Source organism: Pocillopora verrucosa, chromosome 8, assembly GCF_036669915.1.
Source record: "Pocillopora verrucosa isolate sample1 chromosome 8, ASM3666991v2, whole genome shotgun sequence".
In the NCBI taxonomy this organism is placed as follows: Eukaryota; Metazoa; Cnidaria; class Anthozoa; order Scleractinia; family Pocilloporidae; genus Pocillopora; species Pocillopora verrucosa.
In genome coordinates, this window is record NC_089319.1 from 18,667,394 (window position 1) to 18,686,659 (window position 19,266).

General features: G+C 38.5%; 2 protein-coding genes across 2 annotated transcripts; both read left to right on the forward strand.

The window, feature by feature from the left end:
- Nucleotides 1-977: 977 nt before the first annotated feature.
- LOC136283039 (fibrinogen-like protein A) lies at nt 978-3,297 on the forward strand. The gene is made up of 4 exons (XM_066171200.1): nt 978-1,015; nt 1,271-1,535; nt 2,440-2,578; nt 2,681-3,297. Exons 1-4 carry the CDS (start codon nt 978-980, stop codon nt 3,295-3,297), a joined length of 1,059 nt encoding a protein of 352 aa, XP_066027297.1.
- Nucleotides 3,298-15,368: 12,071 nt separating this feature from the next.
- Nucleotides 15,369-17,641, forward strand: LOC136283040 (fibrinogen-like protein A). Its single transcript, XM_066171201.1, has 4 exons — nt 15,369-15,406; nt 15,903-16,167; nt 16,789-16,927; nt 17,025-17,641. Exons 1-4 carry the CDS (start codon nt 15,369-15,371, stop codon nt 17,639-17,641), a joined length of 1,059 nt encoding a protein of 352 aa, XP_066027298.1.
- Nucleotides 17,642-19,266: the final 1,625 nt, after the last annotated feature.

Consider the following 19,266-nt stretch of genomic DNA (forward strand, 5'->3'; position numbering starts at 1 on the left):
ATTAGCACACGAACTGGTTCAGTCAGTGAACGAATGTCGTAAAATGTTATCAATGTCTTCCAAAGAAAACCTTGCACACTTATTTTCCCCCTTAAACCGTTTAATCTTTCTTCAATAGAAAAAGAAGAGAATCCTTACTTAGTGCGTCAAATTTTGAACTTGATCGAACTTTTAATAGTAATGTTATTTGCCAGTCTCCTGCTAAGTTTCTAAAACCCAAAACATAAAAAAACTGTGGACGAGAGTTATTTTTACTCGAACATAATTCATTTTCAAGCTGACGCACCAGCGACTAATTGAGGTCAAAGCTTCCTTATCACGACTTTATCTTGATCGTGAACTAATGTAAAAGCCGAGTGGAAGTAACTTGAAAACAATGCAGCGACTCACTTTACTCTTCCATTCTCAGTTTCTCCTGTGCTGGAAGTTTACAACTCCCTCAGCTCAAAGTCTAACAGGAACGTCGAACCCTGGTCGGTTGTCTTGTTTAAGAAGATCTGAACACCCTGAAAAAGGTAAAGCTTGACTTAAACACTTAATTTGCGCACTGCAAATAATGGCAAAAATAGATCTTAGACTACACAAAGATAGAAAACTTGACGCAGAACCAATGTGAACCGAGAAGATTTGTTGAGACTATTTAAATAGTGGGGTTGAAGGTAACGTAATCGTGGTGCGCTGACTTTAATTCATCAGTTACAACACAAGCAAATTTTCGTATTTTAGCGAAAAACACTTTAATACCGAGTCGCGAGTCGAAGCACTTCAACTAGCAAATCATTCAGTTATCTTTCTCTTAACGTGAGCTCGTTTCAAGCTATCAAATTCGGCTTTTCGTGTCGTGCATTCCTCCCTGACATCGCTTTGCTTGAAGCTGTAATGGAATAAAGTTAATGGTAAGGATGGAATTTTATTCACCTTGAAATGGAATTACTTCAAGTTAACGTGTTTCAGACACGATCAAACTAAAGTAAACGATGGTCAACAAGGACGATGAGGATGAAAAGGAAGACCGGTGATCGAATACGCTGTGATCGGAGCATAAAATCGTCTGATGAGTGGGAATCTTAATTGCAGGGGTTTCCAGAATTAAGAACCAACAACTTTGAAGGCTTGTGTATTTGCTTGCTGTGTATCGAAGAGTTGCGAACAGCCTAAGATAGAACTGGCCGGAAATTTACGAAAACTGAGTAATTTTCGAAACATGAGAAAAATAATTCCATATAAAAATATGTTAATATCTAATTTCTCTCTTTTTATTTCGTGTAAGATACATCTTGAAGAAAACTCTCATATATGACGATATGTTTGCATCTGTTCTAGGCTACACTCTGGTTAATCACGTGATTGCTACGCACACTGTCACGTGCCCGATAGACTGTACGTGGGAATGCCTACTGGATGCACGCTGTCGATCGTTTAATTATGCAAGCTCAGGGAAAACATGTGAATTAAGTGACCAATCAAAAGTGACAGCCCCAAATGACTTTGTTTTAAGAAAAGGCGTCACTTACTACGAGCCAACGACACAGATGGTGAGTCATAGAAATTTACAGATCAGGTAGAAACTTAATCATCACTACTCAAACTGCCAAGCGCAAGAACCTTTGAAGTCTTCGGTTTTTCAAATTCCATCTTCTGAGCAAGGTGGTGTCAAAGTCATATCGAGAGGTCAAATAAATGCCTTTATCTCAGAGAACGGTATGGCTGCCTAAAACTGAACATGCACACAGAGCAGCGTTTGTAAGACCTTCATTTCTAGCCCGAAAACACAGTAAGTTGAAATGTAGTAGGGCAGGAGTACAATTCAGGCAGCAATCGGGAGAATGATTTGAAATTACGAGTAGGAATGAAAACTTTAAATTACACATGCGCAATTGATTCATATAGCAAAAGTTCAGGTCGTAAGTCAAAATATTGTTACAAAACATCCAATGCTCAATGCACTTCAGAAATTTTTTCCATTTTGACTGGCTAACATTTGCTAACATTTTTATAATTGAACAGTTGACATCAAACAATTCGGACATGAAACAGCCAATCAAGCCGCAAATAAGAGCTGTTTTATTGATAAGAGAACCACTCATACTCGAGCATTTTGTTATTGACATAATTGATGTCATAAAATGCCTATTTTCTAAAAGGAAATCCCGGGTAAATATAATTGCTAAAATAGAGACAAAATTGTTGGTCGATATACACCTGAAACGAAATTTCATTTGAAGGAAAACAGGAGAGGGAAAGATGAATTCCTACTCAAAACTTTGGAAATATCAAACTTCTATACTCATCTTGAATTAAGGGTACAGACCACCATCGAAGAGAAACGTTAGCTCTAAGAACGAGAATGTATTTCAACCTAATGAGGTATTGTCATGGTAAGTTTCACCTTATAAAAGGATGAAAGTACGTTTAACCATTCTTCCCATTTTCTCCCAGGGAGGAAATAGACCTGTTTGCGTCTCAGCTTTATGTCAAAATGGTGGAACATGTGCTGACGCGTGTTGGAATCCCCGGATGTTCACGTGTGAATGTCGACAGGATTATAAAGGAGTGTATTGCGAAAAGCACAGCGGAGGTGGGTAACTCGTTACTAAATAGAAGAGAGGAACACTTAAATTTGCGATAATTTCCTTTCAGCAACAAGTCTCATATTATTTTTCTTTTGTTCCATGTATAGTGAGAAGCTGTCAGCTGCTGAAAACCCTGGGAGCGAATCAGAATGGTATTTATAGAATCAACCCAGATGGTCAAGGGGTCATAAACGTGTACTGTGACCAAACCACAGATGGAGGTGGGTGGACTGTGGTTCAAAGACGTTCCCGTCCATACAAGCAAAGCTTTAGACGAACGTGGGTAGAGTATCGAGTAGGCTTTGGCGACTTGTCCAAAGAATTCTGGCTTGGAAACGACAACTTGCACCGAGTCGCCTCTTCCGACAGCATTCTTCGAATAGATCTGCACCGAACCAACAGCAAAAAGGGATATGCCAAATATGGTGGGTTTCGGGTAGCTGACGAAACAGAAAAGTATCGATGCGACATGACTTCGTACGAAGGAAACATCGGAAATGGGTTTTATGGTAATACAGATCCTTATTTGAACATCCGAGGGATGAAATTCGGCACACCAGACCAAGACAATGACAACCTCCTTGGAAAGTGTTTTCCTGATGGTGCATGGTGGGCAAACCAATGTGGCGAGGTTAATCTCAATGGAAAGTATGGTCCGGACTGGGGTCCTTGGGCTTCTCACCCTGATCTAAATTTCTCTGAGATGAAAGTAAGGCATAACTGAACAAAACTACACAAAAAAAGTCACCATATGTCACCTTCAGGGATGCAAGGAACTTGACGAAGAGATCTGGGCACTAACTAATGTAGCCTTCATAGAATTTGCAATGGAAACTCAAGTTGTCATGTAACGCCCGGTGCTGCGTGGCGTTACCACCAAAAACAGCTGCGAAGGTGACTGAAATCCATTGATATATTATTAGCATAATAATATATTGACACATAATTTAGTCTTGCACTAGGTTTTAAATATCGACATGAAATCACTTTCTTCAACTTGAAATGAAATGTAAAACCTTTCCTTCCAATGGTGATGTTTCATTAGCACCCCACGAACAGATGTCACACATTATAAACAGACCATCATGTCTAATCCTGTTTCAAGACACCAAGAGACCAAAACAAAGTGAAGCGATTAGAAGCAAACCTTGAAGTCACAGGCCAACCACATGTTTCAAAAACTGTTATTTACAAATGGTCGGGTTTTATAGCCGTGTTAGTGAAAAAAGCTTTTACTTTCTTGAAAATAAAAATCATAAAAAAGTGTTTGTAAAATAAAGCCTTGGCAACTCCCCTGAACTTTTAAGCATATCGTTATATCATACTAATTTAATAGCCCACGAATATGTAACAAGTGCGACGCCAGTTGTTGCCATCGATGCTGGAAGTATGTACATACAAAAAGCACATTTCCTGAAGGACTGTTAAAACTATCCGTAAAAGAGGCCAGTTTGTTTCTTTACAGACTTAGTTACCACAGTCGTTAGAGAAAGGCAAAATAAAAGTAATGCTTTCTGAATTGTTTTGAGGGGCGTCGGAATATTTTGGCTGCTAAATCCTCCGCGAACCTGATCTCCTCCCTTCAACGTATTGTCGAGCAAAAAAATAATAAAGAGCTGTACAAAACAGTTTCTCTTATTGCCAAAATGATTTATTTGAGAGTAATAGTGCAGGCCTCACTGCACTCACCCTGTCGTCCATTAACATCAGTAGCACGTACCAAGAAGTGGTTTCCGGGTGTTAACTGATGTCCTGTTCACACCAATTTAAACAAGTTTCATTAAACGTAGTTTTTTTAAACATGGTTTTATAAAACATGTGTTGCTCAAGAACCGTTCACACTGCAGACTGGGTTAGGTATTGCGCAGCCTCGTTTTGATATTAATTGTTGCCAACAAAATTGAAGACGCAATCAAAATGGCGGTCAGTTTAAATCACAATATCGTGCCGTTGTTGGCGCAGTCACGGCTGAGGGAAAACCTCAGAATTACACAAAACCGACAGAGAAACGCAGAGAGACGGTTTAATCGTTATGTCCGTCGGAGACGTCTCGTTTCATCATTGTTTTTCCGTTTTTTGCTTCGATTTCTTCTCCGACATCTTCCTGTTCGCCGTATTTGGCTAAAACCCCGGTCGCAGATATTTTGGGAAGAGACTTACCAAGATTGGGAAGAAAAGGACTGGAATGAGAATTTCCGCATGTCTAAAGAAGCATTTAATCGCCTTTGCCGAGAACTTTCGCCACATATCTCTAAAAGGGACACCAATTACAGGAAAGCCATTACAGTGCGCCATCGAGTTGCCATAACATTATATTAGAGTGGTTTAGCAAGAGGACGGGAACGTCATTTCAGAACGGCGCGCGCAGCAAAAATGCCGGGTAAAACTGGGTCGAGAACGCCGTCGCGTTGTGTTGAAAAGTGACTTAGCAGTCGTTTCAACGAACCGTCCACGTTATGTTTGTTCTTGAATATCCTAACCTTGGCTCTTTAGGATCATTATCAGCTTTGAATTTTCGGTTTCATAGACCACTTGAAGGACAACAAAATTATCCTCTTTGAGAGTGTAACGAGCACAAACCGACGATAGTTTACTACAAGTGAGTTGTTAATATGAATCCACAGGGGCGATTAAACTTTGAAATTAAATTATTCCATTCCAGTTAAGTCTCGAGTCTGCAGATTCACCTATCAAATTTTGAAGCCCATTAAAAATTTTTGTGATTTGATTTCAAGTATGAAAATTTAAAAAGAAACCCATTTTCTTTTTTTTTTTGTCTACAATTTGATGATTAGATGGTCTAAAAGGAATAGGGAAAATTATCCCAAAAAAGACTCCTGAATAAAGAAATAAAGAAGCTGAATCAAAATTTAACATTGGGTTAGTGTTAATCGCCCTCTGAACAACTAGGCTCTGCCGGAAAATTAAAAATAACACTTAAAGGAAAAAAACGATTTTTATTTTCTCAAAGAAGAAAAAAGCATATTCAATTGAAGACAACTATAGAAGACAATAAGTTCAAGTAAAGAAAAGTTAACCAGAGCATGTCAACATCAATGATCTAAGCGTTAAGTTCAATATAGTTTTCTTTTTTTTCTTGCACCTTCTCCAACGACTGGGAATCGGCCATTAGATTTCGTGAAACATCGTTCAACTTACAACATAAATAAAGCCGAAAACTAAACCAACTGAAACTGTCGCAGGTACGATCGCAAATTAAATTGTTGAAGACACGTACTTTTTATTTTCGAAGTACCTGCGCCAATTTCAGCAGAAACTCCTGGTCTTCCTTCCTTCGTCTCTCCTCCCTTTCTTCTTCTCGTCTTTCACGAGCCTCCTCTGCGGCAAGAAAACTCCTATCAGCAGCTTGTTGATAGGAAACAAATGCCTCCAACGCCTTGTAAATTTGTGTTAAGGCATCCGTCGTTGACACCTTCCGCTTCTTCGTAGCGGGTTTGAAAAATGGCTTGCCAGCATCTGTTGTTCTTTCTGTGAAGGAATACAAGAAATCTTTTAAGGCAGAAGTTAAAGTTTGAGCCAATATTTATCTCAATATTTTTGTTCAACTCCACTCATCTTGGAAGTAAAATTATCAAGAAATTTTGTTAGAGATTACAGACAACGTAGGCGCCGATATTGAAACATTTTCTTGGCCTATTGTCTGACCCTCCAATCAGCGAAAGTTTTCAAAGCTCACCTGTCAAACATTCACCCTTGTTTGGTTGAGGAAATTTGCCGGCTGTTTTGTTGTTGCTGCCGACACTGGTGCCGCCGCTGAAGGAAGTCAACTCTTCGTTTGGTTCATCGTTCTCAATTTTTTCATTGTCTTCTTCTTCGTTGTCCACCTCAATGATAATTTCTGGTACAAGATATTAACTTTATTTGTATATTTTCGTCCCCCCACTTCTGTAGTAACAATAACGTTTCCTGGTTTTCCCAAATCCTTCCGCGGGTTTTTTTGGCAACCGCCATCTTTAATGTGTTTAGTTAAACACGAAAGTTAAACAACCTCATTTAGGTAGTTTTATTAAACACGGTTTTAAACATGTTTGGCTACACGCGCCCGCGGTATGAACAGGTGGTTTAATAAAACCAGTTTAGTAAAACAAGATTTAAACATGTTTAAGCTTTGGTGTGAACGGGGTACGAGTCAGAGTGCAAGCCATAGGAAGCGTCAACGTCTTGACGACTCCAATCTTCTTCCACTGGTGAAGGTTCTCCGTTGTGCCGCCGTCCTGAAACGAAAAATGTTGATAGTTCATTATAGGCGCGTGTCTCTCTTCAAGAGCCATATACCACGACAAAACGATACCGCTTGGAGCAACCGTTATGGAGACATTAGGTTTCGGAGGGGGGTCATTAGTCTCTGTTGCTGGAGATACACGGGAATGTTGCCCTGAACATGGCGGTAGACCCTGTTGGGGTCTTATAGATAATTGTGAATAGCTTTGCAAGGCGAATAGCAAAGGATAAAAGGAGTTTGAGTAGCCAATCAGAGCGCGCCTTCATTGCCATCCACCGTTTAAGTATAAACTAATTTCTGAATCAAATTCAACGGCAGATTTCTCCCTTTAAGGAAGGGGTGCCACTTATAAAAAATCTTTCACAAAAATAGCAACTTGTTACCTAGGTCTCACAGTCTTTGATTTTGCTTCCTTCTCGCATTTTTTTCAATGGATCACGAACCTGTACATTTATTTTACACAGTTGGAACCAGTCTTGAGACATGGTTTGAGGACCAATGCTAACCTGGGCTCAGTGGTTGGAAGGCTGATTAGTGCTAACCCAGGGTTAAATTTTAATCCAGGTTTCCTTACTGCTTTGTTAAAAAGCCTTTTTTGGATCATTTTCTTTATTCTACCTTCTCATTACCTGCTTGCTGGATAGTGCACGGATATTGTTAGGAAAAGTTATATGAATCACTTTTGGGAGTTAAGATCTGATATCAGATTTCACACTAACCATGAAGCTACCTTAACCCAGCTTTGCACAACGTGGCCCAAGGCTAAAGACAAGGACAGCCTAAGTTAAAGTAAAACTTGATTTTCTCTTAAGTATTAGTGTCCTTTCCATCCTTTCTGGGTGAAAGTTTCTTCTTAGTTTCCTCCTCAGCTTTTCCTCTGCTCCTTCTTCGACCTTCAGGACAGATCTTGAAGTTAGGACAGAACTTGCACATTGGACTTACAGGAACGCATTTCTGTTGACCAAATCCAAACAACAATACATTCAGTTCATCCCACTCCTCTCTGCAAAACAGAAAACGAATTCACTAATTTAGTCTCTGAAGCCATACACTCTAATTATTTAACTGTGGGTTATGCGTAAACAGAATATGATAGTCAAGGTTTGCTATGCATCCAGAGAATCTTGAACCTAGGTCTGAAAGTCCTTAAAGTTTTCCTTTTTGCATTCTGCTCCTTGAAAGTCAGGAGGGAACAAGAGCCTGTTCATTTCAGAATATTTGTAAAAGTTGTTTGGAACTTGCACAATAGCTGGGTCTCTAAAATGTGGCAGTGAGTGAAAAGGCTTTGGCAAGGAAGAAGCAAAACACCTGGTGAAGAGAATTTTTGTAACTTGGTATCATTCAAAATAACTTTTCACCAGCTTTCTACAGCAATTCTAGTTTTCTCTGGCAGTTTAGTACGTTTTTTGACCCATCCCGGTCTGTTAGAAATTCTATGAACATGAGTATCAACTCCAATTCCAGTCACTTGTGCCCTGAAGCCATGTTCATGGTAATATGCACCATTTTTGGGCCCACACCTGGAAGTTTGCAGAAAGTGGTGAGAATATGGTGACAGAACAATAGTGTAGTTCCACTTTCTGCATATAAACCCACACACAACCCACACACAACCCACAATTCCTCCAATTGCTCTGATGAATGGCTAACGCTCAAAACGTCAGCTTTTTTACTCTTTACGCGAGCCAATTTATGTTTTCAACTCAGTTGTTAACACTAAATTACCTATTATTAGGAAAAGTTTCATATTGATCACCTCTGCGAGTTAAAGTGTTACAAGTTAAAAAGGGAGTTCAGTGTCAGATTTTGAACCATTTTTGTTGTTTCTTTTTCTACTTCTAGACTTCTGCTAATGGCTTTTATAATAAAGGGGGGGGGACTCAGAGGGTTGTATGGAGGATATCAACCAATCTACCTCCTTTTGTAGGCGAAAAAGTGACAAGTGAAAATAATAAATCAACTTGGAATAGCCCCCTTGATTCAGTAACATGCTAATATAAGACCCCCCTGAACCCTGTTTAACATACCTGATGATGAAAAAATTATTATCAGTAGCTATTCTAAAACCGCCCCTACTAGTAAGTTTTTAAAAAATATTCAAAACTTTTAGTTAATAGGGGGAGAGAAGGCCTTCAGACTATTCTGCAAGTTACTTTTCTAGTGAGTAAATTCTGTCAAAATCACACTAACTAACATAAAAATTTACTCACCTTCCAGAAGCCAACAGGGTAGATAAGTTCACCAATTTGGCTTGTTAATGTTGTAAGAATGTTCTCTATTGTTAATCCATAAGCCTTTAACTTTTCCATTGCAGCAAAAGTAACTTGGTCTTTTGTTTGACTTGACAGCATGAGGGAGATAAGTACTTGATATCAGACTGTCAGTAAAAGTGATGAGAGATGAACCATTGATACTGGACGGTCAACCCACTTTCCCCTAAGAGTAACTGGCTTCTAATTTCTCCTGACAGTTTCACCCTTGCATCAAATACTTAAAATCATGAAAATAAAGGAAATGATGTCCAATTCTAGAAGCTCCTGATTGTCTAACAAATTCTCTACGTAAATTCCAGATAGTATGCAGCATAGTCAATTAGTTTTCAATGTTTGTGATTGGACAATGGCAGAATTATACTAATATTTGTAAGCACCCTCTTTCTTCTGAACAAACTCTTCAGTTGAGTCTGATGATGTGGCAAGCTTAATCAGTAGACTTTGTTTTCTGATTAGAAGGGAAATTTCAACCCTATATGAATGGCAAGATTTCTGACTGGCTACTCTTTAACCCTTTACACTCTAACATCAGTATGCATATTCTCCACACTGTTCTTTATACATTTCCTAAGGTGCTGACAAGGAGAATTTGTTTGCCAATCAAAAGGTTTCTTTCCTGATGACCATTTCCTTAATTCTCATGACCTTAATGTGTGTTTCAGGAGTGATATTGTAGGGAGAAATTAGATGTTACTCATCCTTTGGGTTTAAAGGGTTAAATGGGAAATTTAAGAATGGTTGCCAGGATGAGGGTGTATCCTTACAGCTTTTATCCCAGTAGCTCATACATGAAGATCTCTATTGTTGCAAGTAAGAAAAAAAGAACAAAATCATCACAAAAATTTGACAAATAAACATCGGTAAGGCAAGATCTCTGAAAATAGACTGGCCCAGTTGTCCAGGTTCTAATGAGGAGGCTTCAACCTCACCTCAGGCTGCAGAGTATGGCAGATCTTCATGCTGTGCAGTGATTTTGGCATGCAATTGACTTTTAAATGGGAACTTGTGCATGCACTGCCATACTCTGCAAACTGATCCTCACCCACCTTAACCCTTTGACACCTAAGAGTGACTAACATCTAATTTCTCGTTACTCTATAACCCCTGAATCACACATCAAGGTCATGAGAAAAAAGGAAATGATCACCAAGCAAAGAAGCTCCTGATTGGTACACAAATTCTCATTGTCGTTACCTTAGGATATGTGAGGAGAACTGTATGAAGAATATGCATACTATAATGTTGGGGTGTAAAGGGTTAAACATATAGCTGTTGAACTATTTGTCGTAATTTATCTTATAAATCAAATGAAAAGAGGGATGCAATCAATTGCTGGGGGTAAATGAATGTGTTGACACTGACCAAACAAAAAGGAGTAAAATTTCTGCACAGCCCCATTCTACATTATGCATTCAGTTCTTAGATAGAGAAAACAATGACAAAAACAATACATTGCCATTAGGAAAACAGATTTGTTTTTCAATAGTATGGGGCTGTACAGAAATTTTACCCAAAACGTTTCTACTTCTCATAAATAAGCATAGTTGGCTCCGAGGACACCACTGTGTCGGCTTCCCTTACCCCACCCCACTGGATCGCCAATTTCATCTCCTCTCACCTCTGGTTACTGGCTCTCATCAGCTGTCTTCTCGCATCCTTGTGAATCAACTGGGGCATCGCGTGTTTTTCTCATTTCACGAATATTAGCAAGCTGCTCTCTCCAGTTAGGAGGCTGCCAAGTTGAACCTTGTGTCTGTTCCGTGGATGTGTCTTTTTTACGCTTTTTGGCCGCAACATCTTCAGTTTTCTTGTCGTCCCTTGACGAGTCTTCTTCATGTCGCTTCTCGTATTCGATTTTGATGTGCCTTCTTGGTTCCTTTTGGTTCGTTGAAAAAGCTGCGATTGCTTCTCTAACCGCCGATGGTGTTTGTCTTTCTTTTTGAGGTGAAATACGGGGAAGCACTCATCCTGGAAATCAAACTGATCATATGTTTGAATCGTCAGTCTCCCTCATGTCTGCCATTATCAGTATTATGGTGAGCAGTCCTCCCCGATTTCGCCATGGAACGCTGATTTTGGCGGGAAAGTGATGTCACTCGACCAGCTGATTACGTAATTAGTCACTACAAAAAGCCGGACATTTGCCGAAGAATAAAACTAATTCCCTATCAGCACATCCTCTCCATTGAATTTTCTCCACACTGAAGAACAAAGAATAGGCATGAACAAGAGAATAGAAACTTTACAATCTCTTGTTTGGCATCAAATATCGTCTGATGAAATTTTACTGAAAATTTTGAGCTTAAGAAGTGTTCATGATTAAAATTTACACGAACTTGAGTGGCAAACATGAAAATAATAAAACATCAAAATTTTACTATATTAAAACAACAAACTAAATCAATGGTTTTAACAGAAACTAATTAACGTTTAGATGGGGCGGTTTCAGATGAAATGAATGAGATTGGAAGGGAGTCCTCCTTAGATCATGATTTAATGATAATTGACAAGAAGATTGCGCTGTTTTAAACCTTAGTTTCTACATGTTCGTCCGATTCAGTTAAATAGTGACTGAAAAAATAAGTTAAAAAAGGGCTAACTACACGAGATATCAATTTTTACATCAATCTCCTATGGCGCTTTGATTTGTCTTTTCTCTTCCCCAGTGTTAACTCCAAAGGTGTTTGTCCATCTCGCTGTAAATAATTTATTATGGAGTTCAAAAGTCAAAATAGGTATTGTTTTCTTCCGTGTTAGGATGAGGCATTTGCAAATATGTCTCACCCGATAAATACTAAATAATTTATGTAGAGAGCTGTCTCATCTTATTTCTTCAAACTTTAATATAAAAGCACAATTTTTATCTATTTGTAAGTTTTTCCTTCTAAAAGTTTTATTTATGCTAAGATTTTAAGCGATGTTTAGTCGATCGGTAGGATGCTAATGTTATTCCTGAAGGAACAGGACGAATCATCAAGCTCATAATTTGGAGTTTGCGTGCAGTTTGGAAGCAATCAGTATTTATTTCACAAGGATTCAAATTTAGGTTTAGCGTCCTTTAGCGCCTTTGCGTATTTATGCATAAAGAGAATATACCCCTTACAGACTATACAATTCGTACGTTGCGGGTCAGTATTATTCCGATATTTATCCGATCGTAATAACGTTATTCCTGAACCCAAGCAGGAAGAAGCACCAAGCTCAGGATGTAAACTTTTTATTGCTGAGAGGTTACGTAGCAGGTGAATCAAAGAGATTGCCTAATAAACTAACTTTTAACCTCAGTATGCTTAATATAGCTGGGAACTTGACGTGCAATAACAAACAGTTTCCCAAGGACCGTCATGTTTTGGTCCCCCGTCTGCTTGCTTTGATGTTTATTTAAAGTAGCGCCTTCGCGCATTTATAGATAAGGGTTAAAAATAAATACCCCATACAGTCTCTACAATTATTACATTGCGGGTCAGTACCTTTTCGCATCGGGACTTCAAATTTATATGTATATCTCGCCTGGTAAGTACTTAATAATTTATGTAGAGGAGAGCTGACTCACGTTATTTCTTTAAATTTTAATAAAAGCAGAATTTTAGTTATATGTAGTTTTTCTTTTGAAAATTTGTACGCTATGCTTGCGTTTTGAACGATCGCTTAAGTGTTATTCCTGAAAGTAGACAAAGTAAGATCAGGACTTAAACTCTTCAGAGATTGATAAGAGGTTACATAACGCGCGGATTACCTCAAAATGCTTAACCCTTTAACTCTCATAAGTGACTAACATGTCACTTCTCCCTGTAACATCCATACATTACCCGCCAACATGTAATGAGAATACTCAAGCTTATCATGTGGAAGTTAATAGTCTTAATCTTACATCAAATTCTCGTGACTTATTTACAAGGAAATGTGTAGCAGCTAGAGGGGAGAATTAACAATCAGATCTTGGGAGTTCAAGGGTCAACATAGCTGCGGACTGAACCCACAATAAAGATCAAATAAAACCTTCATGTTTTGTTTCTTTTTTCTAACATGATCAATCTGTTTTTATCTAATTTTATCTAGTTTTAATTAAATTATATCTTTATAGTTTCAAATTCTAGACTTCTATTATTTAGTTTTAAATTCTAGACTACTGAACCCAAGGGTAATTATTTGCAGGATAAAAGCACCACAAAACCCAGAAAACTGTTAAGTTAATTAATTCCATGGCAATTGAAAAGAAAAGAATGCTATAATTAGCGCACGAACAAGTTCAGTCAGTGAACCAATGTCGTGAAATGTTATCAATGTCTTCCTCAGAAAAAATTTCCTTCTGAAAGTTTTTTTTTTATGCTAAAGTTGCGTTTTAAGCGATGTTTAGTCGATCGGTAGGATGTTAACGTTATTCCTGAAGGAACAGGTCGAATCATCAAGCTCATGATTTGGAGTTTGCGTGCAGTTTGGAAGTAATCAGCATTTATTTCATAAGGATTCAAATTGAGGTTTAGCGTCCTTTAGCGCCTTTTACGTATTTATGTATAAAGAGAATATACCTCTTACAGACTATACAATGCGTACGTTGCGGGTCAGTATTGTTCCGACTTGAATTCACGTTACGTGCGCTCTTTAGGGCCTTCGCGCATTTATAGATAAAGGTTAGAAATAGATACCCCATACAGTCTCTACAATTCTTACATTGCGGGTCAGTACCTTTTCGCATCAGGACTTCAAATTTATATGTATATCTCGCCTGGTAAATACTTAATCATTTATGTAGAGGAGAGCTGACTCACGTTATTTCTTTAAATTTTAATGAAAGCAGAATTTTATTCATATGTAGTTTTTCTTTTGAAAATTTGTACGCTATGCTTGCGTTTTGAACGATCGCTTAAGTGTTAAGTGACTAACATGTAACTTCTCCCTATAACATCCATACATTACCCGCCAACATGTAATAAGAATACTCAAGCTTATCATGTGGAAGTTAATAGTCTTGATCTTACACCAAATTCTCGTGACTTGTTTACTAGGAAATGTGTAGCAGCTAGAGGGGAGAATTAACAATTAGATCTTGGGAGTTCAAGGGTCAACATAGCTGCGAACTGAACCCACAATAAAGATCGGATTAAACCTTCATATAAAACCTTCATGTTTTGTCTATATGGATGCAATCGGTTTTTATCTAATTTTATCTAGTTTTAACTAAATTCTATCTTTATCTAATTTTAAATTCAAGACTTCTATTATTTACTTTTAGATTCTAGAGCACCACAAAACCCAGAAAACTGTTAAGTTAATTAATTAATGGCAATTGAGAAAAAAGAATGCTATAATTAGCACACGAACTGGTTCAGTCAGTGAACGAATGTCGTGAAATGTTATCAATGTCTTCCTAAGAAAACCTTGCACACTTACTTTCCCCCCTTAAACCGTCTAATCTTTCTTCAATAGAAATAGAAGAGAATCCTTACTAAGTGTTTCAGATTTTGAAGTTGATCGAGCTTTTAATAATAAATGTTATTCACCAGTCTCCTGCTAAGTTTCTAAAACCTAGCACATAAAAAAACTGTGGATGAGAGTTATTTTTACTCGAACATTATTTATTTTCAAGTTGACGCACCAGCGACTAATTGAGGTCAAAGCTTCCTTATCACGACTTTATCTTGATCGTGAACTAATGCAAAAGCCGAGTGGAAGTAACTTGAAAACAATGCAGCGACTCACTTTACTCTTCCATTCTCAGTTTCTCTTGTGCTGGAAGTTTGCAACTCCCTCAGCTCAAAGTCTAACAGGAACGTCGAACCCTGGTCGGTTGTCTTGTTTAAGAAGATCTGAACATCCTGAAAAAGGTAAAGCTTGACTTAAACGCTTAATTTGCGCACTGCAAATAATGGCAAAAATAGATCTTGGACAACACAAAGATAGAAAACTTGACGTAGAACCAATGTGAACCGAGAAGATTTGTTGAGACTACTTAACTGAATAGTGGGGTTGAAGGTAATGTAATCGTGGTGCGCTGACTTTAATTCATCAGTCACAACACAAGCAAATTTTCGTATTTTAGCGAAAAACACTTTAATACCGAGTCGCGAGTCGAAGGAAAGCATTCAGTTATCTTTCTCTTAACGTGAGCTCGTTTCAAGCTGTCAAATTCAGCTTTTCGTGTCGCGCATTCTTCCCTGACATCGCTTTGCTTGTAGCTGTGATGGAATAAAGTTAATGGCAATGATGGACTTTTATTCACCTTCAAATGGAACTACTTCAAGTTAACGTGTTTCAGACACGATCAAACTTGAGTAAACCATGGCCAACAAGGACGATGAGGATGAAAAGGAAGACCGGTGATCGAATTCGCTGTGATCAGAACATAAAATCGTCTCATGAGTGGGAATCTTAATTATAGGGGTTTACAGAATTAAGAACCAACAACTTTGAAGCCTTGTGTATTCGCTTGTTGTGTATCGAAGAGTTGCGAACAGCCTAAGATAGAACTGGCCGGAAATTTAAGAAAACCGAGACTGAGTAATTTTCAAAACATGTCAAAAACGATTCCATGTAAAAATATGTTAACATCTAAGCAATATTTTCACTTCCTGTCTGTTTTCAGACGCAAAAACTCACACGGGATGTTAGGAGAACACAGGGAAAAGTTGTAAATCACGACCCGAAATGATAGAAAGTGCCCTTTCTAGTTTTTAAAAATGGAGCCCTGAGTTTACTAGTACAATGAACGATAGGCTTTCGACAATCAAAGTGTTCCTAATATCTTATAAATTTTTACGATTTTCATCAAGTCGTCAATATCCTCTTGATTTCTCTCTTTTTACTTCGTGTAAGATACATCTTGAAGAAAACTCTCATATATGACGATATGTTTGCATCTGTTCCAGGCTACACTCTGGTTAATCACGTGATTGCTACGCACACTGTCACGTGCCCGATAGACTGTACGTGGGCATGCCTACAGGATGCACGCTGTCGATCGTTTAATTATGCAAACTCAGGGAAAACATGTGAATTAAGCGACCAATCAAAAGCGACAGCCCCAAATGACTTTGTTTTAAGAAAAGGCGTCACTTACTACGAGCCAACGACACAGATAGTGAGTCATAGAAATTTACAGATCAGTTAGAAACTTAATCATCAGTGCTCAACCTACCAAGCGCAGGAACCTTTGAGGTCTTCGGTTTTTCAAATTCCATCTTCTGGGCAAGGTGGTAGCAAAGTCGTATCGAGAGGTCAAATAAATGCCTTTATCTCAGAGAACGGTATGGCTGCCTAAAACTGAACATTTACACAGAGCAGCGTTTGTAAGACCTTCATTTCTAGCCCGAAAACACAGTAAGTTGAAATGTAGTAGGACTCAGTGGGTGATAGTACAATTCATGCAGCAATCGGACGAATGATTTGAAATCACGAGCAGGAATGAAAACTTTCATTTACACATGCGCACATGAATTGATTCGTATAGCAAAAGTTCAAGTCTTAAGTCTAAATATTGTTAGAAATATCCAATGCTCAATGCACCTCAGAAATTTCTTCCATTTTGACTGGCTAACATTTGCTAAGTGCTTATGATTGAACAGGTGAAATCAAACAATTTGGACATGAAACAGCCAATCAAGCCGCAAATAAGAGCTGTTTTATTGATAAAAGAACCACTCATACTCGAGCATTTTGTTATTGACACAATTTCACATGTTACTGACACATTTTCTCTCAGGGAGGAAATGGACCTGGTTGCGCCTCGGCTTCATGTCAAAATGGTGGAACATGTGTTGACGAGTGTTGGAATCCCCGGATGTTCACGTGTGAATGTCGACAGGATTATAAAGGAGTGTTTTGCGAAAAACATAGCGGAGGTGGGTAACTCGTGACTAAATAGAAGAGAACACCTAACTTTGCGATAATTTCCTTTAAGCAACAAGTGTCATACTATGTTTCTTTTTTTATGTACAGTGAGAAGCTGCCAGCAGCTGAAAACCCTAGGAGCGAATCAGAATGGTATTTATAAAATCAACCCAGATGGTCAAGGGGTCATAAATGTGTACTGTGACCAAACCACAGATGGAGGTGGGTGGACTGTGGTTCAGAGACGTTCCCGTCCATACGAGCAAAGCTTTGGACGAACGTGGGTAGAGTATCGAGTAGGCTTTGGTGACTTGTCCAAAGAATTCTGGTTTGGAAACGACAACTTGCACCGAATAGCCTCTTCTAGCAGCATTCTTCGAATAGAGCTGCACCGAACCAACGGCCAAAAGGGATATGCCAAATATGGTGGGTTTCGGGTAGCTAACGAAACAGAAAAGTATCGATGCGACATGACTTCGTACGAAGGAAACATCGGAAATGGGTTTTATGGAAATACAGATCCTAAATTGAACATCCGAGGGATGAAATTCGGCACACCAGACCAAGATAATGACAACCACCCTGGCAAGTGTTTTCCTAGTGGTGCATGGTGGGCAAACCAATGTGGCGAGGTTAATCTCAATGGAAAGTATGGTCCGGACTGGGGTCCTTGGGCTTCTTACCCTGACCTAAATTTCTCTGAGATGAAAGTAAGGCATAACTGAACAAAACTCCAAAAAAAAAGTCACCATACGTCACCTTCAGGGATGCAAGGAACTTGACGAAGAGATCTGGGCACTAACTAATGTAGCCTTTATAGAATTTGCAATGGCAACTCAAGTTCTCATGTAACGCCCGGTGCTGCGTGGCGTAACAACCAAAAACAGCTGCGAAGGTGACTGAAATCCATTGATATATTATTAGCATAATAATATATTGACACATAATTTAGTCTTGCACTAGGTTTTAAATATCGACATGAAATCGCTTTCTTCAACTTGAAATGAAATGTGAAACCTTTCCTTCCAATGGTGATGTTCCATTAGCACCCCACGAACAGATGTCACACAGACCATTATGTCTAATCCTGTTTCAAGAAACCAAGAGACCAAAACAAAGTGAAGCGATCAAAAGCAAACCTTGAAGTCACAGGCCAACCACGATTCAAAAACTGTTATTTACAAATGGTCGGGTTTCATAGCCGTGTTAGTGAAAAAGGCTTTTACTTTCTTGAAAATAAAAATCATAGTAAAAGTGTTTGTAAAATAAAGCCTTGGCAACTTCCCTGAACTTTTAAGCATTTCGTTATATCATATTAATTTAATAGCCCACGAATATGTAACAAGTGCGACGCCAGTTGTTGCCATCGACACATCTCCTGAAGGACTGTTAAAACTATCCCTAAAAGAGGCCAATATGTTTCTTTACAGACTTAGTTACCACAGTCGTTAGAGAAAGGCAAAATAAAAGTAATGCTTTCTGAATTGTTTTGAGGGGCGTCGGAATATTTTGGCTGCTAAATCCTCCGCGAGCCTGATCTCCTCCCTTCAACGTATTGTCCAGCAAAAAAAAAAGTAGACAAAAAAAGAAAGTATTGTAAGTTAGATGTTCACGAATGGAAGAACTGAAAGATTTCACTCAACTCAAACGAAGTTCGGGGGAGCTTTCTATGACTTGAAAAAAAAAAAGGAAGGGGAAAGGGCCTCCTCTCCAGGGTTCTATCTGTTTTCCCTCAAGATTCATACTGGAGAGGACTGGGAAACAGGTTGACATCGCGATTTCACATTCAGCCTAGGGATTTAATCGATCGAGTTTAAAATCTCAACACCCACACCATCCTATGATGATCCCCCATTGTTGAAGATAACACATCAAAAGGGTTGATCAATACTTCGTTCTGCCAGTCATTATACGACGACAAAAAAAAAAAAAAACGTCGGCAACACATTCTTAAAATCTCCCATTTCTAAAAGCAAACAAAATCTACAAATCACTAACTATCAATACTGTAAAAAATCGATTAATTCATATCCTTGACGTAATAAAACAAATTTCACGCATCTGAGATCGCGATTCTTTCCTTCAAAAGTAAAAAGATGTAAATACGTCTGGCTTCAGCGGCGTATAACCACGGCGAAGAAGACATATATTAAATTTCGATTCACAAATACTACAAGTTCAGTACTGTACAGATTGTCTATCACTGATTGCCGTTGCATTCTTGGGGTATAAATCTAACTTGAAGACCCCACACTAAGTTTCTTATACGTAAGTACTATTAGTGCCGATAAAGAGCTGTACAAGATAGTTTCTCTTATTGCCAAAATGATTTATTTGAGAGTAATAGTGC